Source organism: Ambystoma mexicanum, chromosome 8, assembly GCF_040938575.1.
Source record: "Ambystoma mexicanum isolate Mex_15411 chromosome 8, UKY_AmexF1_1, whole genome shotgun sequence".
In the NCBI taxonomy this organism is placed as follows: domain Eukaryota; kingdom Metazoa; phylum Chordata; class Amphibia; order Caudata; family Ambystomatidae; genus Ambystoma; species Ambystoma mexicanum.
The window spans coordinates 1,071,438,059-1,071,465,923 of NC_090929.1; the positions used below are offsets into that span (position 1 = coordinate 1,071,438,059).

At 39.1% G+C, this 27,865-nt stretch overlaps 1 protein-coding gene across 1 annotated transcript in view; it reads left to right on the forward strand.

Annotated features, from left to right (window-relative positions):
- The window catches only part of ZNF511 (zinc finger protein 511), a 159,275-nt gene extending 131,421 nt beyond the window's left edge, over positions 1 to 27,854 (forward strand). Inside the window, exon 6 of the mRNA XM_069611060.1 lies at positions 76 to 27,854. Coding sequence (XP_069467161.1) covers positions 76 to 145 — 70 coding nt within the window. The 3' untranslated portion in view covers positions 146 to 27,854. The remainder of the gene's footprint in view (positions 1 to 75) is intronic.
- The last annotated feature ends 11 nt before the right edge of the window (positions 27,855 to 27,865 follow it).

A 27,865-nucleotide genomic window follows, 5' to 3' on the forward strand; every position in this document is an offset into this window, starting at 1 on the left:
ATTGTTTGCACAACAACCCAAGGAATCCGTTCCTGTAAAATGCCATGGTGTAAAAATGTCTTGTTTTATTTCCAGGATACCCTCAACTATTTGCTTCGGCCAGGGTGCGGTGCGAGGTTTTAAAAGCACAAAGAAAAAGAAGTGACTGATGAGTACGAGTGGAAGATGGTCTGCAAGAGCTTTCTACAGCATGGATCTGCATACACTGTTAACACTCTGGAGGTGCATGGCCTCTAGATCTTAGAGCCACAGGCACTATTTACAGGCGTTATATGGCCTACTACAGCTGGTCCTGAGGAGATCTGTGGCTCAAACGAGTGGAGAACCCCCCGCCCCCCATGCCAATTTGTTCTTAAAAATAGGGCCACTTTATTCTCAGTACATCCGTGCATGTGCATCTCGTGGCTCTTCCTCTGCTGCTTTCCATCTAATGGATCTGTTTTTACAAATACAATGGTTTCCTTTGTGAACCTTAAATAAGCCCAACTGGAAGCCCAGTCTTATTTTGTAAATGTTATGAATAATCTAGGTCAGCAAACCTTTTCCCAACCCCCTGGCCCGACTGTAGTATCAACCTTATTCCGGGAGTTGTAGGTTAGAAGTCTTCCTTCGTCTGATCAATTCTGACACCTGTTCTTTTTTGGCCTATAACGCAGGAAAGTGCAAAAGTAATCTTTAATTTGGAATCCTGCTCCTCAGACTTTGAAATTTAGTAAGCTGTGTTTGGTTTATCCAAAATTCTAGTCACGGCATAGTGCCTTTTAGAGATGTCTTTCAATGTGAGTAAAATAATTGTACTCCTGAGGATGACTAGGTTGCCTCCCCCATAGCTTTTGCATCTCTTGGTACAGAAGAGCTGTACAGCGTTGCTGGCCAGTCTGTACATTAGATCAAAGTGTATTTCCACGGTTCAAATACAAAACCAATAACAAAATGTAAATAACACTAACTAGAATTGTATGTTGTTTACTGCTGATGAGGTGGGGACTAATGTAAGCCACAAGTTATGTTTTCTGGTAATCGTTAAAATAAAATTCTGGGGAGGGGGCTATGGGGTAGAGCACAGTCCAGTTGCTCCGTGGTTTGAGTTTGGTTCACATTAGTGTTGTAGTTGGGAAGTGTTCCTGTCTGTAGGTGTGCTTCTGTGTTTGTGGACATTGCCAGTTCTTTTTACTTTTAACTTTGTCATTTTTTTACAGTGCTGCGTTCTTTCTCCCTGCTTAAGCTATGATACAGCATAGAATGCCTTACTTCCACCTGACCTAGGTTATATGTGTCTATACTAAACACCTTTTCGGCCTTGCAAACTCTCCAGTGGGTTTAAAGAATAACTACTGTTGTAGAATGACTCCATCTGCACTAGTGGTATCCAGGAAAATCCCTTCTTCGTCTTTGTTCAGTTTGCTGGCTGAAGTGGTACGCTCCTAATCTAATCTGTGTTCTTTCTTCCATCTTTTGGATTTTAGAAAGTGCAACTGTGCCACCATAGATTCCTGCACCACACACTGGAGACAGTACTTTAGTCCGTTTTCCAGGCGCTAGCAAGGCAGCTGTCCAAAAGGAGTCCGGAGCACACACTTTTTAGGGCTGTGCTCAAGCAGGAATCCTGTACTGGGTTTGCATATTAAATAGTTTACCCTCTGGCAAATTGACTTTGTAGCTCAGTAACCTTTAAACAACAAGTTTCACATAACTGCTTTGAGCAAATCAGTTCAGCTGGGAAGCAGTAAAATACACGTTTTGTACATTGAAAGTAGAGGGAATTAGTACATTCACTAGAGATTTCTTTTATTGAACTAACATATGAAATTTATAAATGTACGTTCATGGTTCAGTCTACTTCTATGAATTGAATTAAATGTATTTTTTTTTAATGTTCACTGCCCTCAAAAAACATAAACCAGGATTCGCAAAGCCAATAGTTTTGGAGTTTTGGTAGTTGCTTGTTTTGATGGCATTTTGAATGAATACACATGAACGCAGTTAAAGTGAAGGGCAGGATATTGGGTACATAAAGAGGATGGGAGAGCAAGCTGCTTGCAAGGTAGGGATTTATTGTGAATGTTTTTAAAGAAAGGGTGACCGGTTTTAGTTACATGTCGCATGTAAATAAAACAAGGTGAATAAAAATATAAATTATGTGAACACAAATGGCCGATGCAAATACAAGTATTACAATCCCAAAGAAAGCTTAAATAATTCAATTGGACGTATATGTTATGCTTTTAAGCTGTAACAATATGGCAGTATGTTTGCTTGTAAATAACCATGTAGGGCTAGTATATAGACAATGATAACGTGCATGTGGCTTGTGAGCATTTTTTGAAAAAGGACTCCCATTTTTAGAGGTGTATGTATGCCATGTATTTGACAAATCGAATTCTATTGCACAATGGTTTCTAAACATAGTATGGTATTTTGACATTTTTAGGGGACATGTTTGTAGTATGGAACAATAAGTTATTGTAGCAACAAAATAGTTTGTAAAACATCTATCTTCTCAAGGATATTGAGGTAGTATGATTTTGTTGATTGCTTTATTGATTCTGTAAGATTTTGCCATTTCAATAAGTAAAAGTTAGAATAGTGTTTGCTTCCTTGTGCGTAGGTCTTCTTTACAGATGATTTGTACAGTTATTCCAAAGTTTGTATGTGTGATATTTTGAGTCCAGTGTCTTCAGTCTGAAGAATTTTGGTTGAAGCTTCTGTGACCTGGCAATTAATATTTGAAAGGTTAGCGATACCTTAGGTGTTGTAGAGTAAAATGGTGTGGATTAGTTATGTTTTATTTTGCCTTGACGTCAGTGTTTTTGATGTGTTCACCATTGGCCTTACTGACATACGCATGAGGAGGGAGTATTGATGTATTTGTCCAAGTCAGATGAATTCATCGAATCACTGGATTCCTTTAATTCAGTGTATGTGTTCTATTTGTTTGATTCTTGAATTAAAGATCTAAAAAGAGAAGTATATTTTGTTTCGATATGCTATTGTGGTTGTCATGTTATTGTAAATTATAACAAATGACAGATTACTTGAAGGTAGCCACTTTTGTTTGAGATGCATTTTTAAGTTTCAGCAGTAATGTTTATACAGTTAAACTATGTATGTTTCTACTGCTGTTTTAAAATAAATTATATTGTTTTGTGAAAAGATTTTTCTATTCTATATAACTATAACTAAAATACAAAAATCGTGTGTTTGAATGAAAATAGTTTTGCATTATTTACTACTATAAATAATAAACGTTGAAATAATCGGTTTTGCTGCAATAATAAACGTTGTCATTGCAGTAATTTCAAATTAGCTATTCACCTCCTTCTGTTTAAATATTGCTTGGAATGGCAGTTGGTTTATTTGGTAAGCATTTGTCTGTTCTGTTATTACCATAGTGTTTGCCTTAAATATAATTTCTAATCTGTATGATTCTTTTTGTATTTTTATAGAGGTCTTTTGTTTAGCAAGTGGCCTTTTAATTTATTTTGTCTAATCAGCAAAGTCCAATAGAGGTTTTGTGGTCCCCATTTATATTTTCATAATCGTTGTGTATTGAATCACATTTGCTCACATTGGTAGCTGGTATGCAGCAGTTCAGATTTGCTGTCTTTCTGTGACTTTCTGCATGGTTATCATCTAACTATCTCTGCATAGGTTAGTGTAAATCACGTTTTTAAGTAACAGTAAGTGATTGTAATATTTCCCTTGGATTTACATAGTACCTTTATCGAAAGCACTGTGGAAAGTAAGTTGTTGGACAACAATTTAGTGAATATGTACTATTAATATTTTAATTGGGCCGGGAGGATAGTCAGTGGGATTTGAGAGTGGGATGTAAAGCCTCCACTGTGCGGGCAGTTTGGAAAAAGGTCTGCAATTTGATATTGTAGGATCTGACCTGGTGACACAAAGTGGTACAGTGTACTAGTAGGAGAGGGAACAAACACAAATTGGGGAAAGACTAGAGATACTGCAGGACACTAGACAGTCCAATTGCTATATATATATATATATCTCCTTTGGCTGGCTGACACGTAATATTGGTGTCAGACATTGTTTTTAAAAATATTTACTATGAATTGATATCGCACTTTATACATATTTTTTAGAAATGCTTCTCTTAGAAATTCCTTCGAACCAAAACATTATAAATAAAAATAGATACATCTTTACAGTGATATTCATGTTCCTGTGAAAGGGCATCGAGAGACTGGCAGGTATACAGTTAAGATGACAGATACATATGTGGAGTGTGTGATGTTGACTGTTTGTGAAGTGAATATTTATAAAAAGGGGCAATGGGAATGTAAAAGCAAGAGTGGAAGGTATGCCATTGAAATGTATTTTTTTTTTTAATTGTGTTTAGTCAACCTATGACTTTTCACAGTACAAAGATTAGAAAAGACTGTTAAAACATTCAATTAAACAAATTCATCATACATTATAGTAAAAACAAAAAGATTCTCATTTAAAATTCATAATAGAAAAGTAATGAAAAACAAGACAATATCTCAGCCTAGCTAACCCAGATTATCATTAAACCCTAATTAATGGCTCAAGTTCCACAAAAGAGGCTCCAATGATGAGAACGATTCTTTTCCTGATGACATTCGATTCCAAAATTCATCTGTATTCAACCATTCAATTTTGTGAACAAAACGTGAGAAGTGGTCAATCCTTTGCTTGTTAAGCCCAGCCTATGATATTAAGAGGTGTTTTACATTCTGGTGGGAACCTATATTACAAAGATTACAATCACTATCTTTCAATGGGCCCTTATTCCTGATGTTCAAATGGGCTCTTGTAGCGTATAGGTTTGGACAAAACCTTAATAGATTGGCCCTCGATCTGGGATTTGGGAACTTTCTTAGATACAGCAACAAGTAACCCAAGGAATTGTCGTTTACCGGGATCCCCTCAAAGCATTTCTTGTTTAAAAATGACGCCCTTGTTGTAATCCAATCAATTTGACTCATGGACTTTTTAACTTCATTATCCATTAGTTCTATTTCAGAAGAATTACATTTTATCATTATATCTAGGGCTTCACGTTTTCAGTTCCCATAGGCTGGCGTTAGTATTTCTTATCAGCCCACCAATATCCTGATACCAGGATTTTTTCACCCGAGGTTATGATTGACCTATGCAGTGTAATTCTTCTCCAATGTACATAGAATCTCAAGGACTGCAAACCCAACTCATACCTTAGCCTAGCCATAGGCAGTGATCGAGGTAAGTTAAGGACCTGTTTCCAAATTAAATCTCAGTTCGGAACCCAATTGATCTTAGATGTCAATTGCTCAATTTCGATTCCATAGGTAAGAATCGGTATAACCGTACCCTTATAGAATGTATTTAAGGGCAGGAGGGTGAATCAACAATAAGTGCAGGGGATCTTTTTCATTTGGAATTCAAGTTGATTGACCTTACTGCCTATGTGTTCTTCTAATGCTTTGATCGAGGGAAATGTTCTTATCATAAAACCCAAGTATTTTGTTTTTTACTACAGGTAGAATCTGATTGGCCATCTTCCATTTGACTCCACTTATTTTTTTTTTTTTTTTGTGGATAAGTATAGTCCATAATAAGGGTTTTATTTACATTGATAATGAGATCATTTTGACGAGCGTACTTTTCGAAGGACACAATAAACCGCTGTAAGCCTATCTGAGTACGTTCTAATAAGACCGTTATCTGCCTAGGCTAAACACGTTACTTTAAGATTACCCATTTTTGGTGGTGCCATTGAATGAGGCGTCCATTTTTTCCACAGGTCAGCCAATAACCGGTTAAAAAGGCATGGTTCAACAATGCATCCCTGTCTTAGACCTTTAGCTGTGTGAATGGGGAAGAAAAATTGCGAGTAATACTTTATGTAACCTGTATCGCCGTTTTATCGTGTATTTAGATGGTCAAAAGGCCAGGAGGATTGCCCCATGCTTTCAACTTGGACCACAATTTCCCAATAGAGACGTGAATCCTTATCTTGCCTAGTGTAAAGAATGTTTAAGACCAGCCCATTTAAGTGAGGTAGATCATCGTTTTCGGAAGCTGGTCTGAAAATATGTTTGCCTTGTCCACCCATCTCATCAGGTCTTTTAAAATATTTTGTGCAAATATTTTGCTCTCTGTCCATTAAAGCAATAGGGTGATAGTTGGCTGGATTCCCACTGTCACCTCTCTTGTAGATAGGAATTGTTATTGCTCTGTGCCAGTAGTCTGGGTATTCATGTGTTTTTATTATGTTATTAAACAGGGTAAAGTGGATGGAGGTCCAGAGACCCACTGCAGGTTTTAGCATATCATTTGTGAGACCGTTTGGCACAACAGCCCTCGATCTTGACGAGGTACGTATAATGGTCTCCACCTCACTTTCCATGAAGTCAACTCCCCAGCTTGCTTTGGCAGATAATCCACAGCTATGTGGGTTAGGTTCCTCATACATTTTGGTAAAATACTCACTCCAAGTCGCTACCAAAATGCAACTCTACTGGGCCGAAACTTGGAATTTTTGCTGTTGGTTTATGATACCCCAAATATTACATGCATTACCTTCTGTTATTGCTTTTAACATGGACAATCCATCCCCAACTGGCTTCTCTCAAATCTTTTGCTCCTTGGCCATTTTCTATATTGGTTACAGAGTGTTCTTCTCTCTTGCTCAAATACCCCTGGTCAAGACCCTCCCTTTCCAGTCTCCTCATGTTACTTTGTAGTTCTCTCTTACGATTCGCAGTCTCTAAATCAAAAGAGGGGGGGGAGTGAATTTCCCTCATAGTACCTAGTTTGATAACAGGTCTATCTATATCCCAGAGTGAATCAACAAAAAAATGTAGGTTCGAAGATGCCTCAGACACCCTGGCACTCCTAAATTGATATTCCAATTTGTCATTAAGGTTTATTCCTCGTCACCAGAAAGCAACCAGTCGATTCCCCACACTGATTCACAACCGGTGTAGAGGTGGGTTTTGAGTTTGGGGGACTAGATTTATACACACCAAAGACTGCCGACAATGGGATGTGATCACTTGTGCCAATGTCAACAGCCCACAGCTCCAAACATTCACAGAAGAGGAATTCGGACATCACTAAATAATCAATAGTACACTCCAAAACTCAGTTTTTGCTGGTGGGATATCACTGGGAATGGATCTGTTTCCTATACAAAGATTCCATTCCTCTAATAAATTACGCCATCTATGAGCATTCAGCCATGATGCCTCCATAAACCTAGTCTAAATTACCCCCACACATCTGGAGTTCAGATCACCTACCACCAAAACATTGTCACCTGGAAAGATTGAAGTCCTAGATGACCGTATATCCGATAAATCCTCAAGGAAAAGCTCCAAGTTGGAATGCTCCAATATAAATTAATCAATATCATGGATTTGCATATGAGTTTGTCAGAAAAGCAGATACTTACTGGCAAAATACCTGCAGGCTCCATTATGGAGGCCCGCAGAGATAGCTGGTAAGTTTGTAAGCCTCACTTGCCCCCGGATTTCGTATAACATTGTTATTTGGCTGTAACACTTATTACCTGTTTCAATGTCGGCATCTGTTTCCGGGTGCTTATGCAGTTGCTCCAGGAATCTTCCGTCATTAAGGATACTGTCGCTTATTGATCTCCTCTTGTTTGAAATCCCTTTAGTGATGATACGTTTAATCGAGGAAGTGGAAAGTGTATAGTCCAAATTATTTATGATTGACCCCAGGGGATGTTTCCCAGGACAGGGACTGGAGGTCGAAGAGGACTGGATATTACGTAGGTGGTGCATTTCTTAGGGCGGGTAATCAAGATTGTGACATTGTGACTGCCTTAGGAGACTCCTGCAGCACAATATCGACTTCTGGCACTTTTATATCATCTTTCCAGCACAAAGACCCGCTTCTTAAATTATAACAGGTTGGCTTTGACCCGTGCAATGAGTGCACCTCTCAAAGATATCAACAAACTGGCTATCATTTGCGCAGTATATTTAAATGTTGTCCGGAGGGCAAATGAGATAAAATGGCAACGGTTATAGTGTTAAATGACCCGCAGGGCGTTAGTAATTGAGACTGCTGATCAAGGAGGAGGAACAGCAGTATTTTTCTTTTTTTTTTAACCCGATATCCAGTGTCCTCAAGGTTGTCAAAGGGTGCCCGGGCTGATACTGATCGTGTGCACGCCCGGGAACACACGGCAACACACTCCTCCCGCACTAGCTCTGCTTGTTCTGGAGCCTGCAGTTTTGTTGTGCTGGGTCAGCCTTCAATGGAAATTGCCAAAAGACTTTGTGGAAAGCAAGGTCCTTCCACACGCAAGCACACTACTCCCGCACCCGTTGCATTTTTATCTCACAAAATCGCCAGTTCTGGAGGCTCCCAGCAAAGAAATGAAAGCCGTAAAGAAGCAAGAATGATATGCAAGCTAATATGAGAAGAGGAATTGGTGTGTGAGGAAGGTGGAAGAGTGGTTTTAAATGAAAGCCATGCAGAAAAGAGAAGTAATGAGAGATGAAATGTTAATAGCGGAAGCAGGAGAGAGAAGTCGGATGGAAATAGGGCCGTGAGCAAGACAGATGTGTGTGACAGGAAAGGGAGAGCATGGAGGTGGGAGCTTAAAAAAGAACCTGAGAGTGTGATATGGTAAGATCGAAGTATTGTATAGGAATATAAATGGAAACAGTGAGTAGAACTGTTGGGTGTGGTGCAGGGAAAAGGAATTGCAGGGAAGAGAAAGGAAATGAAACAATGATTGAAAAATGGGTGAAATGGGGAATGACACTGAAGACCTGATGAAAGAGAGAGAACTAATATGAGTGTGAATGGAAGGGAACGAATAAATAAGAGATGGTGAGTATAAGTGTTGGGGTTAAGGGGAAGTGGGGGGGACATTTTTTTTTTAAACAGGTAGAGAGAATATTAAATAACGGAAGATGTACAGTAGAATAAGTGAAGACATTACCTACACATAATGGGGGGGGAAAAACCTCTGACAAACAAGTGTGGTTTAGGGGAGCATGCCAAGAGGTAGGTGAGTGAGAAGTAATACATTTCATATTGTTAATTTAGGCAATGTAGAGGGAATGGGAAATGAGAAAGATATAGTCTACCCTTTCAAGAGTTTTTGGTTAAAATAGAAATTGTATGATTTTCTAAACAAAATGCTGTATTTTCCTGAATTACTTCTGAACTTTGTGAATCAATACGAATTAGGTTTTGTGTTGTATGTTGTGAAACCTACTTATTTACGTATACAACTAATTACTACAATCTGTTTGCGATTAGTCTTTGTGGTGCATCATATGCTGGTTTATATAATATATGTTTTAGCTGTGGTCTTTGTATACTAATTTATAGTATTTCAGTATCGGAAAGGTTTGTGGAAGGTGGTAAAATGTTTTTTATTTTTTTACTGAAGTCTTTTGTTGATGGAGCCTGCCATAAAAAGTGTTCTTTGTGAGTGGGACTCCTTCATTTATATGTGTGGGTGATATAAAAAGATCAGTTGAAGCTAATGTTATAATATATGAAATGAGAATGTGCAGCCATTGATTGAAAGGTGATGCTAATGAACATATATTGAGTAAATGATTTTTCTTTTGTGAGGGTGTGCTCTTATTTGGGACATTAATATTATTTGGCTTTGTGTATGTAGCTGTAACATGTCTTGTACACTTTTTTTTTCTGTTTTCATGTTACTTGGATTGATGTTTTAATATGCACATTTTGATGGTGTTTTTGCGTGAGTAAGTGCAACAAAGTGCACTGTAAGTGATTTTGTTTTTCCAAAGTATATATGAAGTGGTTCTAATGTTTCTCCGTGGACATGGGGTCTGTGTATTTGTTTGTGATGTTCCTGGCCTCAATGGAAAGTTTTCTTATAATAGCATACAACTGTTGGCTATATTAATGTTAACTTTATGTCCTGTGAGAGTGTATGTTCAGGTACAGATGGTGTTTTTCCTTGGAGTAACTTGCCAGTGTTGATATTTGTTTAAAAGATATCCATATTATATTAAATGTGCAGTTTGTTGTTTGTATTTCTTGTCCAGTACCCAATGCACCATTGGTTAAACCACCTGAAATTGAAATATTGAATGAGGTCAGTTCTGGAATGTTACTATATTCAGTATTTTCCATCATGCCATATTTTTACCAGCATCTTCTAAGTAATATGTTTTTCAAAGAATCTTAAATGTCAGCTATTAATTTCCAAAATAAATATGGGTGATGATTTACTCAAATGTAGTAGAATTGTATTGTTTCATGGTCAACTTCTTTATTGCTTTTCATTGTAGATCATATGTGTAAAAGGTTGCTGGGCGGATTAGTTTACCTTTGTTGGAATATTGTTTGTGTTCCTTCATGTGTTTTAAGATGTTTAGCAAAACGCAGGTCATTTTCTTTTTTGCATTTGTTTTGTTAATTAAAAAATGTGGATGTGTTTGCTGTTGTATTTAGGGTTCTTAAAACTGCAAGTCTGAAATGCTGCCTTCAGTTGATATAGGTATCCCATCGCTAATACCAATGTACCTCCCGTTAAAATTAATAATTGTATTTGTTGCAAGCAGTTAATACAATTTAACATTTTGCTCCCGCCCAGTGAAATGTGAATAATAATTTGTACATGTAATCATTTTGTTTGACATATAGCTTTGTGTTCTTATGAAAGTAGGTTGTAGTTAAAATGTTGAAGTGTTGGTATTTTTTAAAATTCTAAGGTTTTTTGCAAATATTCAAGCCACTATTTCATTTAGAGTAGCACATAGTGTAGTACATGCATATTAGGATTTCCCTCTGGCTTAGTGTTGTAATAATGGAGTACAATTTTAAAGTAGTGTGGTTAGTAAAAAAAACAAACGGTGGAAAATGTGTAGCATGGGATGGTTTTAGTTTTAAGCCTGCTTAATTTATATATAAAGCAAGTAGCTCTGTTAAGTGACATATACTATTTTTGTATTTTGGCTTATGTATTTGCTTATTTATAAAGCTATTTTCATATTTAACTGGCTGTAGTAAAAGTTTAAAAGCTAAATCTGTTTATTTGGTGCATTTGTGGTTTGAGATATTTATAGTGGTGTGGTTAGAATGGTATAATCAAGTTTTTCTAAAGAAGTAGTAATATAATCACAGTAATGTAATCCTGTTTTATATTCCCTATTTCTTGTATATCCAGACACATTTTTCACAAGTATTTCTGTTGTCAATTATGCTGTTTTCATTTGCTAAGTTATGAACTAAGTATTACAAATTATTTAAGTAATTTTCCTGAATAATCATGCTTGATAAACCTACGGTAGCGTAGATCTTTTTGGTATTTTTTCTCTTTTTTAAAGTAGGTTTTGAATTTTCTTCTGTGTACTATTTATTCGTCATCTGATCTAGTTCATGCAAGTACATTTTCATGTTGGATGTCAAACCTTTCTCTGCAGTCGTGTACAATGTGCTGTAATTGTTTAGGTTGCAACACTGTATGTTTGTCATGTAAAGATTGTTTCAGTAAGAAGGTTTTTTGGAATGCTGGACAAGTATCCATAAATATGAGTATGTTTATTTCCAAAGGATATATTTTGTAAAAAATAAGCCGCCTTGTTCATTTATAGGGGAATTCAAGAATAATGTGACATAGTTGATTTTTAATGATTGGATTTTAATGTTCCTCTTTGGCAGCTTGCTTTAGTGATTGTTTCTTCCTTGTGGTTTGCTTAGGTAAGATATTATTTTCATAGGACAGGCAAAATGATCAAATATGTATTGTATATTAATATTAGCTTGCCTAACATGGAATGTAGATGTTGATGGAGCATTAATCTGGGTTCCATTTTAGGAATAGTGTTTCCGTTTGTGTCAATAGCAGGTTTTCAGTAGCTGTGTTTTGAAATCGAACTATTTTTTAATTTCCTAGCCTATTTAGGAAAATCAAATCTGCAAGTGTGTTGATCTTTTTCTAGATCTGCTTTTGCTATGTGAGTTTGTGGCATGAGATATTAAATTGTTTGGAAATAATTATGAACAGGCATTGTGTCAATACATTGTCTTTAATAGAAAGGTATTTTGTCTAATAGTTATGTATTTTTATTTTCCCAAAGCAAAGCATTTATATGCAGGGATCCTGTTTGTTTAGTTTCAGCATGATAAAAAAAAGCAATTGCATTTCCAATAGCATTGGAGTTGCATAATAAAATGATTTGGCAATGTTGGCATACTTAATAGTCACTACTTACCACATGTTACTAGGTCTTGTTGAATTAGATTATATTTTTGTTCCCAGTTTGCCCTTATGTTATGATTGTCAATGTGTTTGTTTTATATGCAAAGCTCTACTCACTATTGCTAACAAGTAGGCATGTTTTTCAATTACACATAGTTTGTCTGAAAAGAATATGTAAGTAATAGTTTATTTCTACTACTTGTATTGGTGTTACTTTAGTAGTGTATTTGTGTAAGCAAATAATTACTTTACCTTTTTGTCTTTTTAATTTCACAAATGTTATTCCCACTTTGTCACAACAATGTCTAGTATCCATTGACATATTGTATGTACTGTAGTCTATCGGCATAGATAGTTAATTATTTTCATATCTCTGTAATCTACAATATAGTCTAAGAAATTATATATGTTTACGCCTATAGCTCCTTAAAGAAGTGGTAGCATAGCTGGAACAAGGCACAGAGCATCAATGTTTCCGTTGGCAGGATGGTCTGATTAGTCCTGAGCAATGTTCTGAATAACTGGTACTTCTAACTCTATTGGCTTGTGATGTGTGAATCTTCTATCCAAATGGGATCAATATTATTTAAAATTGTTTCATATGTGTGTGTACAGTCATTGGGCCGTGTTTTTTGCTTTGTTAGGATGTATGCTTTGAAAATGTGTGTATGATTTGTATACTAATTTTGTTTGCATGTGCTCGGTACAGTTGCATCACTTGTATTGTTAATTTAGTTTCAGTATTCATTATATCCGACTGTAAATTTACTAGAGTTCTGTGTATTGATATGGTGAAAAGTTCTTCTAATATGTTTAAATGTGATTCTTTTGGCTGTGTTGGAAACATAGTTTTGTTTTTAAAAGAACATGATGACATTTGTGTAGAAATAGTGTAGTTGTATATGTGTAGCATGTGGTGTATAGGTCTGTAGTTTTGTTAGGTTATATGTTACCTCAGTTAAAACTGGATTATATATTTTGTAATATTGCAGCTTTAAATGTTTTTAGTACCAATGTTTATTGCAGGTCAGTTTTTTCATTATATTGTGGAATTGTTATATTCTGTAGGGTCTGAGTAGTTAGTTGTTGAGGAGCTATGACATTTAATGTTGAATATTTTTTTTAATTTTATATGTGGTGGTTCTTGTAAATGTTTTAATTGTATGTCCTTATTTGGGTGTAATGCATGTAAGTATTTTGAAGATTGTTGTGTTCTGTGAGCAATGTATTTTTTAAATGTGTTGATATTGGGAAATTGGTGGTGTTGGCACTGTGTATGGAAAATAAAGTAATAGTTATACATTTTTTTTTTTTATAAAAAAAGGTGATCTTTTTCGTTTTCATACCTACCTTCTTGTATGTGTGCTCCTGATGTCTACATTTACAGTTTGTGCTTAAGAGTTGTATAGTGTGAAGGGACAAACCTATTGACACTACGATTTGTAAGGTATTGTATGGTTATCATTTTTTGGGAGTGAAGTTGATCAATGTAGCGGATAGTCTTATTTTATATTCTTAAAGTGTAATACTGATCTATGCCAATAAGTAATGATTTGGAATGTGTTCGTGATTTGCTTTATAGAAATACATTTTCATGTTTTGTTTTCTGTGTGGTTTGCATCAGGAGTGAATTGTGCATTATTGTAGAATATATTTATTTTGGTACTTTTATATCCTGTATTAATGTTTAACAATATAAATGTTGCTAATATGCTGGTCCGGTGGCAGACTTGGTATGTATAATTAATGGAAATTCTTGTAGTGTAGGGAAGTGTCTGTACATTTTATTGTGAACGCGTTCTGAAAAAGTAACTTGGTGATCTTCTTTGAACTAGACATTGTATTGTAATTGGTTACATGTGTATTTTGAATTAGATTTGGTCTGATGTATGTTTCTATTAATGTGTAGTTAAATGGATAATCATTTGTAGTGTTGGCTATTTAGGGTTGCTGGGGCTAGTCTGCTGTTTTACAATACTGTATGTGCCTATGCTCTGTTTGTATGTGTTATGTGGTTCTTTTGTGAGTTTGCATACATTGAACATACGTGATTGTGCATTTTGTGCTTTACAAGTGCTGATCGATACTTTCCCATATTTTCTAATTTTTGTTTGGTGCTTTTTATAGGAGCTTTACATTTTGGGGTGCAATTTTATGTTTAGACAAGTTAATTCATATGGAATATGTGTATAATTTGTTTTTTAATCTGTGCACATTTTGTAATATTTATTTTAAATATTTCAAAGTAATTTGTTCTTAAAGTGCAGTTTACATTAGAACAAGGTAATCCTTTATTATTTTGACTAAATGAGTCAAAGATATAAATAGTGTTTTACTCTGAATATCGCTGTTGTATTTTCATGTATGGTGAATATCCATCCACATAATACTGGTTAAATATTATGTAGGGTTTATTTTTATAGATCTTCTCTTGTCACTCTACTGTCCCATGTCTTCATCATTTATAGTTCTTCCCTCTATCAGACCGTTGTTTTCTCCTTTTTATAATTTTGCTTCCAATATTATTTTAGCTACTCCACCGTACTTCCTCCCCCAAACCGGTTGTCTTTGGTATCTGGAGTGCTCTTTCCATTTGAAATAAATCTCACTCCATTCTCAAACTGTCTTAACATGCAATTCCTCTGTCTCACTGAGACTTGGCTCTTACTACCTCTAATACTTCTACCATGCTTCTCTATCAACTAAATTCTCACATATGACCTGGGCAGGAGTGGTGGTGCTAGTGTCATTTACCATTCCTCTTGGGCTCTTCCTCCAGTGCCCAACCTTCCTCCATTTTCATCCTATAAATATAATGTTCCTCTTTTTCCAAACCCTACCCTCTCACCTTCCTCACTATTTATCGACCTTGGGGTCCACTTTATAGCTTTCCCGATGAACTGGACTTTTATGTTTTCTTATTCCCCTTCTTCTTGGTCACTTTAATCTTTACCTCTCTTCTACTCACCCGTCCTTTCCCTTTGTTGTACTTGATTCATTTTCTCGTACCAACTTTCTGTTGCTTTTGATACTGCTGATCACCCTACTCTCTTCTCTATGCTTTTCTTGCTGAGTCTCTCACTGGTTTCGGTCTTATTCTCCAATCACTCTTACTGTTTCTTGGGCTGGGCACACTTCCTCTCCTCGTTCTCTTCTTTACAGTGTTCTACAAGGCTCATGTCCTAATCCTTTACAGTTCTGCCGCTATACTATTCCTCTAACATCCCTATTGACCTATGCTGTCTATTTTATGCTGACTACTCCCAGATTTCCTTTCTGACTGCATTCACTGCTTTGTCTCGGCATGTCTTTCTGCTGTTCAATATTGGATGTCTTCTCATTCATTGCATCTTAATCTCTCTAAAACAGATTTTTTTTCCCACCATACTCTGCTTCATTCCAGCCCATCACGCCTCCCTGCACTATTTCCCTCCATCTTCTTTCTTGCTTCCTACTACGTGTAATCTTGAGTCCATTTGGAATCATCACCATCTTTTTCTCTTCCGATCTCCAACATCTGTCGCTATACGTCCCATTCTATCTTACTGCCAAAATTCATTACTACTTCGATCTTTTCCGATCTTGCATATTGCTCTTTCTTCTAGTTGCCCTTTCCTCCTCTCATCTCACTCCCCATTGCTCAATTTTTAACTCTTTTTCTATTTTCTCACTGCCGCCTCGGTCCTCTATCTCCCCTTCACGTCTTTCACTCTCTCTCTCCTCCACTATGACGCATATCTGTTATTTCAATTCCTTTGTATTGTGTTTACATGTTATCATGGCCTTGCCTCTTCTCATCGCTCTGCTTTGGTCTCGCCTTACCTGTTAACAAAATCGCCATTTTCTATCAGTCCTGTTTCAGTCCCTTTTCTCTTCTCGCCCTCAAACTTTGTAATTCTCTTCTCTTCCAGCTGGCATTGCCTCATCTCCCTCTCTACACAATTTCCGTTCTTGCTTACAGGCTCACCTTCTCTCTACCTCCATGTAAATTTCTGACCTGCTACATAATGCCATACTGTCAGTTTCTTATTGTACAGTTTTTTTGTAGTTTCTTGTGCAGCGCTTTGGCAAATACGATATAAATTCAAATAAAATACAAATAAAGTGGAGTTCATAATGAAAGTACAGGTAATTGTAGAGGGGACTGCTACTCTGATGCCCAAACCACTAGAGATAATGAATTGGGTTTTGTATCCACTCAATCGAATTTCCTTGCTGCAAGGATTATCAATCTAGCCTCGGGGTCCCCTCATGAGCCTAACACACAGTATAAAGTCAACAATTGTCTTGGTTTATCCACTGCGCATGGACATGTCATCTGTTCTTTCCAAATAAACAATCACTGTTTAATTAAATTGTAATCTTTTCTGGTTCTTGCAAATGAGAAATCTCAATGAAATTGTACTCCTTTCAAGTCCTTGTTTAATTTCTGTTGGTGATTGGTATAACGCCAACACGTGTTTCGACCTTTAAGAACACCGGTCCAATATATCACATTACTCCCATGTATTGCTTGTACAAACTATTAATAGACTGATGTCCAAAATCAATCACAAGATCTTCGTAGCTGAATAGTTATCACAGCATTAGTCTGCTGTTTCCATATGGCTGCTTAGCACTGATGAGCTCTTCCTGAACCTATATAGCGCTGGCCATGTTTCCACAATGGTCTGCTCCATGGTAATTGTATATTTTGCAGAGTTATATCGCAACTAGTGAGCTGGGCAGCATCAGTAATGGGTTGGGAAAAATCTCCCTTTTTGCCAATGCTTTCCCTCCCTCCCCCCTCCATTGTGCAATTCCCGTTTTCCCCATGAACAGAGCCCAGTCATATAGAACATTCAATCCTCTTTTTCACCCCAACATTCCCAAACCCTCTACATACCGCTAGCACAGCTTTGATGTTATTTGCATATACAGGGTAATATTTATAACATTGTTTCAAATGGATTGTGTCCTCCCACGTATTCCTCATCTTATGATATTCGTATCCCAGCTCTGCTGCTTCAGAATTTATTTTTTTTCACCACAGGGCGCTGTGTTCGAGGCCGCAGGGTCGAAGTCCCTCCAGAGCCGGCGTCGATGTCATCCGTATAAGGGGCTCTAGCAGCACCCGTTACCTCAGTTCCGTTTTTCCGACGCAACTGCTTCGTGTTACGAACGGTGCATCAGATTTTTCCTTGACAATGTCTTCATCATCTACTCCCACCACACCCAAGACAGGGTTAAAAAAATGTTAGAAGTGTGGTAGGAAAATGTCGATAACCGACCCCACCGCCCCCCTTCTCGGAATTGCCTCTTGTGCCTCAGCCCAGACCATCGGGTTGACGAGTGCAGGTCCTGTCGGGCCATGTCTAACAAGGCTCTTAGGGACCGTAGAGGTAATCTGGCGGTGGGGGAGGATAAGTATAAGTCTTCTAAAAGACTAAAGGATTCGGATGAATCCAGTCAAATCTCGTCATGAGTCGAGGAGGTCGAGATCAAAGAGTCGCTCGCGGAAATCTTCCTCGTCTACGACTAAAAAGTCTAAAAAGCGACGTCACAGGTCTTCTTCCTCCTCGTCCTCCTCTGAGAGGAGAGTAACTTGTCCATCAAAGCACGATTCCCCAGAAAAATGGGAGGCCTTTAGGGCTTCGATGCTTAAACTATTCGAGAAAGCGGCCCAGACCCCCTTGAAGTTGCCGCGTGGTGATCATGCCTCTACCCACTCTAAAAGTGACAGAGGAAAATCTAGATCTAAACACGCGAGAGTTGAAAAGGAGTCAAGAGTGTCTTTGCGGGAAAGTTCCCCGACGCCTTCGACTAAGTCAAAACCTCTGGTGCATAAATCGGGGCTAGCGGAATCGAAACAGTCGACGACCATAGTGTCAAAACTGATGATGAAAATGACGTTGACACCTTTGGCTGTATCAAAGCCTTCTTCGACAGCATCAAAGCCTCCTTCGAAGCCAGCGTCTTCTCTATCGACGCCTTCAACGCCTTCATCAAGGCCAAGACCCAAGTCGACGCCACTGTCCATACCTAGGTCGATTTCACCTTCCTTACCTGAAAAGACTTTCCTCCTCAACCTTGACAAGAATTTAAGATCCATGTCATCTATATATGAAGATCATTCATCTGAAGAGGATGTCACTTCAGCTGGAGTTAGGTTTGAAACTAGAGAGGTCTCTGAAGAACTAGTGGACCCACAGTCTAAAATAACAGATCTTTATGACTGTCTCCAAAATGCCAGTGGCTTAGACACTTCAACTGAAGTGGATTTTGAAGGCCAGACCCTACAGATCATGCTGATCCTAGTTATAGGAATCTTATGGGAAGGGTCATTGATTTTATGGGTTGGAAGGCAGCTTCCCCAGATTTCGACCAGGATGACATGACTGACATCCTGATTAAAGGTCCTTTAAAAGATCCTGTGCTTACATTCATAAAGCACTGCAAAAAAGGTTGATGGTAAATTGGAATACTCCTGATTCTATATCAGCAGTAAATAAGAAACGTCTACCAAAATATAGGCCATCTTTATCAGACCCAGAATATTTATCGAAACCTCCCTCCCCTGAAAGTTTAGTGGTTCAAGCCGCAACCTCCACTAGGCAATCAGCCTACCCATCGATACCACCAGACAGAGATGATAAAAAAGTTGATGCTTGAGGCCGGAAAGTTTTCTTCTTCGGGCAGTATGGCCCTTAAATCTACTAATGTCACTTGCACATTAGCTAGATTTACATATAACCTGTGGGACTGCATGTCATCAGCGGCTGAACGCATCCCGGAAGGTGAGGAACGGGATGGTTTCCGGGCTATAGTAAAAGATGGTAAAGAGGCTATGGAGGAATACCTTCAGTCAGGACTGGACACTGCGGATAGTGAAAGCAGGTCCATGGCATCTAGCACGATCCTATGCAGGTTTGCATGACTAAGGAAGTCTGGCTTTGCACCTGATGTGCAATCTAATATGCCCTTTGACGGCTTGAAGTTGTTTTGCAGCAAGGTGGACGAAAGTTTGGAGAAGTTGCAGACCTCAAAATCGGCAGCAAAATCATTTAGTACTGCTATAAGGCAACCTCAACAACACTCTTATGCAGGCTCATCTTCCTGGAAGAGTCACCCTTTTCGCTTCTATTCCTCTTTTGGAAAAGGGAGGGGGCAGGCCAGTCAGAGAGGCCAACAGAGAAAACCCTTTTGTGGTGGAAAAGGGAGAGGTGCTAGATCAGCCACAGCAGCGGCTAATACCCCTTCAGCCACTGCAAAGCCACTGCAAAGCAACTTTGAGGTCTTCACCCACAAGACACCGGTGGGAGGCAGAAGCACTCAGTATCTGGACGAATGGCGGGGCATTACGTCACATGCCTGGGCACTAGAGATAGTGACCCATGGTTACCGTCTTCCTTTCCATCAAAGACCTCAAGATCATCCACCGGGAGCCAACTCTTTAAAAATTCCAGACCCGCTCCTTGTGCAGGAGATTTTAACCCTGCTAGAGAAAGGTGCAATAGAACATGTACCTGTAGCGGAAAGGAACAAGGGCTGGTACTCTGCCTATTTTCTAATCCCCAAAAAGGACGGAGGATTGAGACCCATCTTGGACTTAAGAAACTTGAACAAGTTCCTCAGGAAGGACATGTTCAATATGGTGACCCTTTCTCTGATCCTTCAGGCTCTTCAACTTCAGGACTGGCTGCTTTCATTGTACCTTCAGGGTGCTTACTTTCATGTGCCAATCCATCTCAAGCACAGAAAGTACCTGAGGTTCGCAATTGGTGGTTCTCATTTTTCAGTTTCGGGTTCTACCATTTGGGCTGACCTCCGCCCCGAGGGTTTTCACCAAGCTGATGGAGGTGGTGGCAGCAAGTATCAGAAGAAGGGGGGATTCATGTATACCCTTATCTGGACGATTGGCTAATCAGGGTGAGTTCACCCGAATGGGCCCAGTAACATCTGGCCTTGACCTGCCACTTCTTACACAGTCTGGCCTTCTCCCTCAATTACAAGAAGTCACAAATGATTCCAAGCCAAACACTCCAATTCATCGGAGCAATCCTGGACACTTCCTCAGGGAAAGCCTCGTCTCCCGAGGAGAGAGCTCACCACTTTCGGCAGATAGTAATGAAGTTTCAAAATGCCCAACATCTACCGGCATTCGACTTTCTAAGGTTGCTAGGCCTCATGGCATCCTGCATTTTTCTGGTGCCAGGGGCCAGTTTGAGGATGAGATCCCTTCAATGGGCCCTCAGGACTCAATGGTCACAGTTTTCAGGGGAGATGTCAGATCTTCTGCATGTTTCGACCAAAGTGACTCAAGATCTCCTATGGTGGCTTGCAAGGAAATATCTCAAGGGGGAACCTTTTTTGGCAACCATGGGTCGGAGATAACGGTAGTGACGGACGCCCCACTCACGGGGTGGGGGAGCCCATACCAACGATCTTACAATCATCGGTCGTTGGTCTCCATCGGAGTCCAAACTACACATCAACCTTTTGGAGCTGAGGGCAATCAGACTAGCGCTGAAGACCTTTCTGCCCTCTGTACAGGGAAAGAATGTCCTGATAATGACACAGCACGGTGGCCATGTACTACCGCAACAAAAGAGGAGGCGTAGGATCACTCCCACTGTGCAGAGAGGCAATGCAGCTCTGGTTCTGGGCAATGCAAGAAGGAATCCCTCTATCCGCAGTTCACCTAGCCGGAGAGCTGAACATGGCGGCGGACGCTCTGAGCAGGCAGAGCACAGTCTCCCACGAGTGTGAACTAGCTCAGGAAGTCCTTCAAGAGATCTTCGCCCTTTGGGGAACCCCTCAAGTGGATCTGTTCACGACCGGGGCCAACCGGAAGTGCGAACTGTACTGCTCAAAGGAATTTCCCCCAAGAGGAGCTCTAGGGGACACGCTTGTGGTGGACTGGGTATTGCCACTCCTATACATGTTTCCTCCAGTCCCCGTGATTCCTCAAGTAATCGGGAGGTTGAGAAAGTTCAGGAAAACCATGATCCTAATTGCCCCGTATTGGGCCAGGAGAACATGGTACCCGGACATGTCCATCTGCCCTCCAATACGTCTTCCACAAAGGGAGGGTCTTATCTCGCAATAGGAAGGTCGGGTTCGCCATCCAGAGGTCATACCACTCAGCCTCCACGCATGGTTTCTGAGAGGCTAAGATATAAGGATTGGGACCTCTCGGATGACGTAATGGAGAGTTTGCTTTCGGCCAGAAGGCCAGCAACAAAATCCCTGTATCGGTGTCGTTGGAACAAGTTCAGTAACTGGTGCAGGGATAAGAATGTGGATTCATTTCTTTAATACTCCAACAGTGCTTTCTTTTCTCTAACATTTAGCCAATTTGGGGCTCCAAGTTGGTACTATAAAAGGATATTTGGCAGCGCTATCTATTTTTTAGTGCTCATCGGAAGAGGCGTCCTAGTTTTAAAATGCCTTTAGTCATTTAATTCTTGAAAGGGCTGACAACCCTTTCAGGTGCCCATCTGGGATTGAAATCTAGTCTTAAAATTTCTCATGTGCGCCCCTTTTGAACCTTTACATTCTTATCCCATTAAGACTTCTCATTCTTAAGACAATTCTGTTAGTGGCTATAACATCAGCCCGCAGGGTGAGTGAGTTGCAGGCACTGTCTTGTCAGCCTTCTCAAACCATTATCCATAGGGACAAGGTTATTCTAAAAGTCAAACCATCTTTCTTGCCTAAAATAGTTTGATTTTCATCCGTCACAAAAAATTGTCTTCCCTTCCTTTTATCCTCCGCCTCACGCGAGTAAGGAAAAGGAAAGATTGCATAGACTGGACCCAAAAAGGGCTCTCAGTTTCTACATTTCCATATTGGCAAATCTTCGACAATGTGACCAACTATTTGTTGGGTATACTGGGCACAAATTGGGCCTTGCAGTGTCTAAACAAACTCTATCCAGATGGATAATTCTAGCAATTTCTGAATGCTACAAATTAGCTGGGAAAGAGCCTCCAGATGGAGTAAGGGTTCCTTCAACCAGAGGCATGGCAACTTCCACGGCTCTTCAGAGGGGTGTCGCGGTGCAGGATAGTTGTGCTGCGGCCACCTGGTCATCAATGCACACCTTTTTATAAAGCATTACTGCTTGGACTCTACTTCATATCAAGGAGGACAATTTGCAAAAGCTGTCCTTCATTCAGTCCATAATTAAAATTTCTAGTACTCCCACCTCCAAAATTACCACTGATATGGGAGTCTATCATAAGATGAAGAATACGTGGGAGGACACAATCCATTCGCAGAACAAGTTACTTACCAACTGATATTCCTCCCACGTATTCCTCATCGACCCTCCTAACCTACCCCTCCATACAGTTTACGCCAGTTGCACTCTAACTTCCTTAAGAGCCTGAAAACTTTAAACCTGATCAGCTGATGCGACCATGAACACCGTAAAAACATAACTGAGGTAACGGGTGCTGCTCGAGCCCTTTATACAGTGGATGACATTGACGCCCGACGGCGGCTCTCGAGGGACTTCGACTCCGCGGCCTCGAACACAGCGCCCTCTGGTGAAAAAGAAATTCCGAAGCAGGAAGAGCTGGGATACGAATATCATAAGATGAGGAATACGTGGGAGGAACATTCTATCGAAAGAACGTTACAGTTGGTAAGTAACTTGTTCCTCTCCCTAAATCCAATTCCTTATCACACAAGCCTGTTCTGTGGATTGTCCACCAGGGTCTTCTCTGCTCCCAAAGCTCTAGGCTTACATTATGTCCCGCCGTGTATTCTCAGAGGTCAGATCATATATCTAAGGAGGTCTGGCGGCTATGCTCCTACATATTGGTAACAACTTTGCAGGCTTTTCCCATTTGCAGCACGTGACATGAGGGCAGTGTCTTCTAGTTTCTCTGGAAAACTATCCCACCAACGTTTAGTCCATTTCTTTTTACCTGCCCATACTTCCACATCCCACTGGCTGTTCTGCCTGCTTCCTCCAGTATCTCCTTCATTGAATTAAATCTTAATCCACATAGATCCCCCTACTCCCACTATACTGTTGTCCTTCCAGTTGGAACATTTTCTACACACCATCTTCCCTTGATTGCCTCCCAAAGCATGTAGTGCGAATTAAATAACCTTTTCTTCCCTTGCAGGCTCACCGTTGTCTGTAATGCATGCCTGATCTAGCCCTTTAGCTCCTCCCCCTCAGCTTCGCCTTAACAAACTGGCTCATTATCTGGACTGCTGTATCGCCTCCACTTTCCATGGCTATCTCAGCATCACATTGTGTGGTACAACTCATGCACTGAAGACTGCAGTTGTGCTGTGCTCCTTCTTCATAAACAGATTTACACATTGTGCCGAGCGAAGTCTTGGTGTTTTGCCTGATTAAACAATTTTGTTAACTCCTGTAGAGCATCAAGAAGAACAGGCTGGGTGGTGTAAAACCTATATTGATAAATGGATGCTGGTGTATTGGAACAATCATACGTGCATGGATGTTGCTGCCCCCCATGGTTCCAGGCAAGGATATCATTTTTTGTTTCTGTTCCAACTGCCTGAGGTGTAGGTCTGTATTCTGATGGAAGGAGTCCTTCCCCATCATATGCATCCAGGTCTCTTTATTGCCACCACTTTCTTCAGCCATATCTATATTTTGTGTTGGGACCTCTTCTGCAAAGAGTAGCTTGGATTGTGTCCAATTTATTTGTAAGTGTGCCACCTCCCAAAATTGATGTATAATATCCAGGGCTCTTTTCAGCTCTGCTCTGGATTCCTTTAATTATAACATGATGATATGGTGCCAAGCACTACCATAAATTCCTTCTGACCGTTGATCATTCCTTTTCCCTGCATGGATGTTTTCATTTCTACCACAACGGGCTCTGTTGCCAAGGCAAGAAATAGGGGTGTGACAGTGGTGCCGTTTGTAAATGGTGCGGCTCCATAGTTATTCCATTTGTTCTAACTCTTGCCCTATGCTGGGTGCATGAGAGGCCTTGCATTTGCAGAATGTTATTTCCATACATCAAGATCAAAAGGTCTTTTGATGTAGGCCTACAACACCGAGTAGAAGGAATTCTTGGCGTCTAGCCACAAGTACCACCTCCCCTGAATCGGTACAGAGTATATGGCATTATCCAATCTCCTGATCTTCAGACCAGTATACCGTTGGGGAATGAACTCTGCATGGTTGTACTGCAATTGTTTTTTTTCATTCAAGGAATGCAGCCTATCCACAAATGCTTTAGTCGGATTCTTCGCATCAGACAATGGCCTTTAAAATCCTTACAAAAGACCTTGTAAAATTGTACCCTCAACACGGGTACTTTTTCTGAGTGTTTGGTTGCTAGCCCAGCCTCCTGTGGAATTCTCATTCTAAAGAACTGACACTGCTTTTTCATTCAGCGTGGTCCGATCTAGTCTACTTAGATAAGTTTCCACCTCCTCATCTAGACTACTGCAATACTTTTATTTTATAGTTGCTGATAGACATTCTTAAGTCTTGATTATTTCCTGTGGGAGCCCATGTATTTCCCCTTGTGCCCAATATATTATGTCCCTTCCTCATTAGCCACACCAATATCTTACTTCTTGCTCTGGGTATACAGCCTTGCAGCTACGTTCCTCACCAGAAGCTTAACTTCCCTGTTGCTTCATCTTATATGCTCTTGTAGTCCGGTTGTCTCCAAGGTCTGACCTGTCCCACCCTCTTTCATCTTATCTCTGTCTCCCTAAGTTACTACTCCCAACACCTTGAAGTCTTTCCTGATTGTTTCGATGCTGGCCATTCTGTATCCCAGAATATGCCACTCATTTGGTATTTAAGTGATGCATGTTCTGTTGTAGCTCTGCTTACCACCTGATTACAGTTAATCTTGAAGTACCTCTATAGTTCCTCCAGCTTTGTGTAAGATTGGGTCTGCTAACGCATCTGATGTAAATTTCCAACCCACTGGGTCTCTACAATTCCCTCCTCACCTCCCCACAGAAACGGATTGTTATTAATACCAGGGAATGATCAGACCTAGTCCGAGGCAAATTCAAACAACTCCAAATCCCACCCTGAAGGGCTTGGTTAGCCACAGTTCAGCCAATACAGGTGGAAGTGTTATTCACTAAACCAGATGATCTATTGCCTAGCCACTGGGTGAAGCTTTGTCTAGATATCTGTAAGATTGAAATCATGCATGTTATCCCATATTCTAATAGTTGCATTAGGGAGAGTTCACTACTTCTCTGAACGATCTACCTATGCATCCATAATGTTGTTATGGCTATGATCATTTCACAAATTGCTGATTCCTGACATGCTTGGAACATCTCCTAGAAACATTCTGGGAAGTTCATGTCAGGGCCATATACACTGATAATAATACCCTGTACCTCTCCATGGTGCCCTTTATCATTGCTCAGCTGTCTCTTCATCTTCACCTTTTCTAGCTAGAAGCTCAGGGTTTTGTATATGATTGAGATATCCCCTTCCCTGGATATTTAAAGGTAGTTGAGTCATAGAATATGTTACTGCCCCACACAATTGCAAATGCTTAATGCACCACCCATGCTAGGTACATGTCTTGCAATAGTGCCAATGTTACACCCAATGACATAGCACAAGTGTTATTACTTCATTATTTCATTTCTTTCATTTAATTATTAAGACCCTGTATGTTCCCCATCAATTGGATCTTTGAGTAATCATTTTATTACATCCTTGCTATATGCCATGCATATGCTCATCTCTACATGTTTGCATTGTGTGTTCTCCCATCTCTCCATATCCCTGGTACTCCCACTTACATACCTATCTGTGGTCTCCTTTGACTACATTAATTATTCATTTACTGCTTCCCTTCAAACCTGTGGTGTCTCGCCTTTGTCCACTGTATTCCTGCCAATGGTTGCCCACACATTGATCAAGCTTTCTAGCAACACGCTGCTTCGGGGCTATTATTGTGGCACCACCTACAACTCATCAGCCCTCTTTGAAGCCTTCCCTTCATTCCCCTCACCCTATGGGCCCAGCTAGGAAGTTTTTAAATTAGGCAAATGTTAAAACTATGCATATGCCATTCATATTTATTTCTACTAGTTGAGAAAAATGTATAGTCTTTATCCTCATTTTTTAATATATCCATAGTGTATGCATGTGTACACATCTTGCATTTAGACTAAAACTCCAGTGATGAAGTTAAAGCTATTTTAATGCTTTTATTAATAGAATTGGGTTCTTGTAGTGTGGCACCATAAAATATGTTCGTTGTTACTAGAGAATGGTGTCTTGGTCTTTAATGGATAAAGGCATTCACCTGGTTGTATTGATGTTTGTTCTAGGTATTTCATGAAGGTGTTTGTATAAGTAATATCCAAGGTGCAAGAGTATGCAAGCCCTGTTTCCTGAAACTATGAATAACTTGGTAATTATATTAATATAGCAAAAGTACTATTGAGTAGACCTAGTTTACCTCTTGCAATATCAGAACATCCTTGGCTGTAAACTGCATGTAAGGTATTTCCTGATGCCTTTGACACATTGTTTAATTACGTAAAAGGCTTTGCATGATGCCCGGAAAGCAATGAGTTGTAAAGTATGTAGAAAGATATTACTTGCCTTTGTTCTCCCTTTTGATGAGTTCAGAATTCGAAGTTATAGGGTCGGTGTCTTGTAAGTATTTTCTATTTGTAAGAAGGTACATTTGTTAGCATAATGTAATATATATATATTATAACTTAAACCATATAATGTAAATTGGTAATCAACACTATGAAAAAGGCTGTCCACGTTTTCTTATGGCATTTAAAACACTTTTTATACAACTTTGTTTGGGATAAAGTGTTACTAGAGCATAGAAGCCGCATACATGTAGGTATTGATAACTATGCATGTATAATTATTATACTTGAATAGTACATGTGTGGAACTGTATAAAAGTAACACTAGACCATTTTGTTGATTCTGTAATATAATTTTGGATTAATTGCACAGTGCTACTGTATTTTGTAAACTGAAGTAAAAATGTAAATGTGTAATTTCCTATGGATAGGATAGTAAGTATTATAAATGTTTGAAGTATTCATCTATTTAGAATGGCGTATTTTAAATGTATACATCGTTAGTAAATATTTTAAAGTTACTTATGTCACTGTAGTAAATATGGTATAGTATCTTACTACATACTAATGTTACATGTTTGTCATTATTACATACTAATGTTACATGTTTGTCTTTACAACAGCATAAATTGTGAAAAGTGTTTATTCATATTATGACATGATTAATGTTTAGTAAAAAAGTATCCTTTTTAGTTAATATTAGTTGAAAATATATGAAGTTGTGGGACTAATATTTATTTTGTGAATATTCATACATTTTGCATAAGGCTTATTTTTCATATTCTACATCAACATATGCAAATTGTACATTATTAAATATGTTGGACACAAGATAGCCTGATTAGTCCTTCAATTGCAAAGTAAGCTGTTTTTGTAGTTTAATTGCATTAACTGTTATAACATGTCTGTCCTACATAATTGTGGAGGAAAATTCAAATAATTTACAGGATGAAAATGGAGTAGTGAAGTATTTTCAATGTTAATTATGTCAAAATGTCTGCTACACAATGTTTTTTAAAACATTTTTTTAAATGTGGGAACATGTTTCAAAATTAAATCCATAGGCCAACTCAAAGCTGGTGTCCC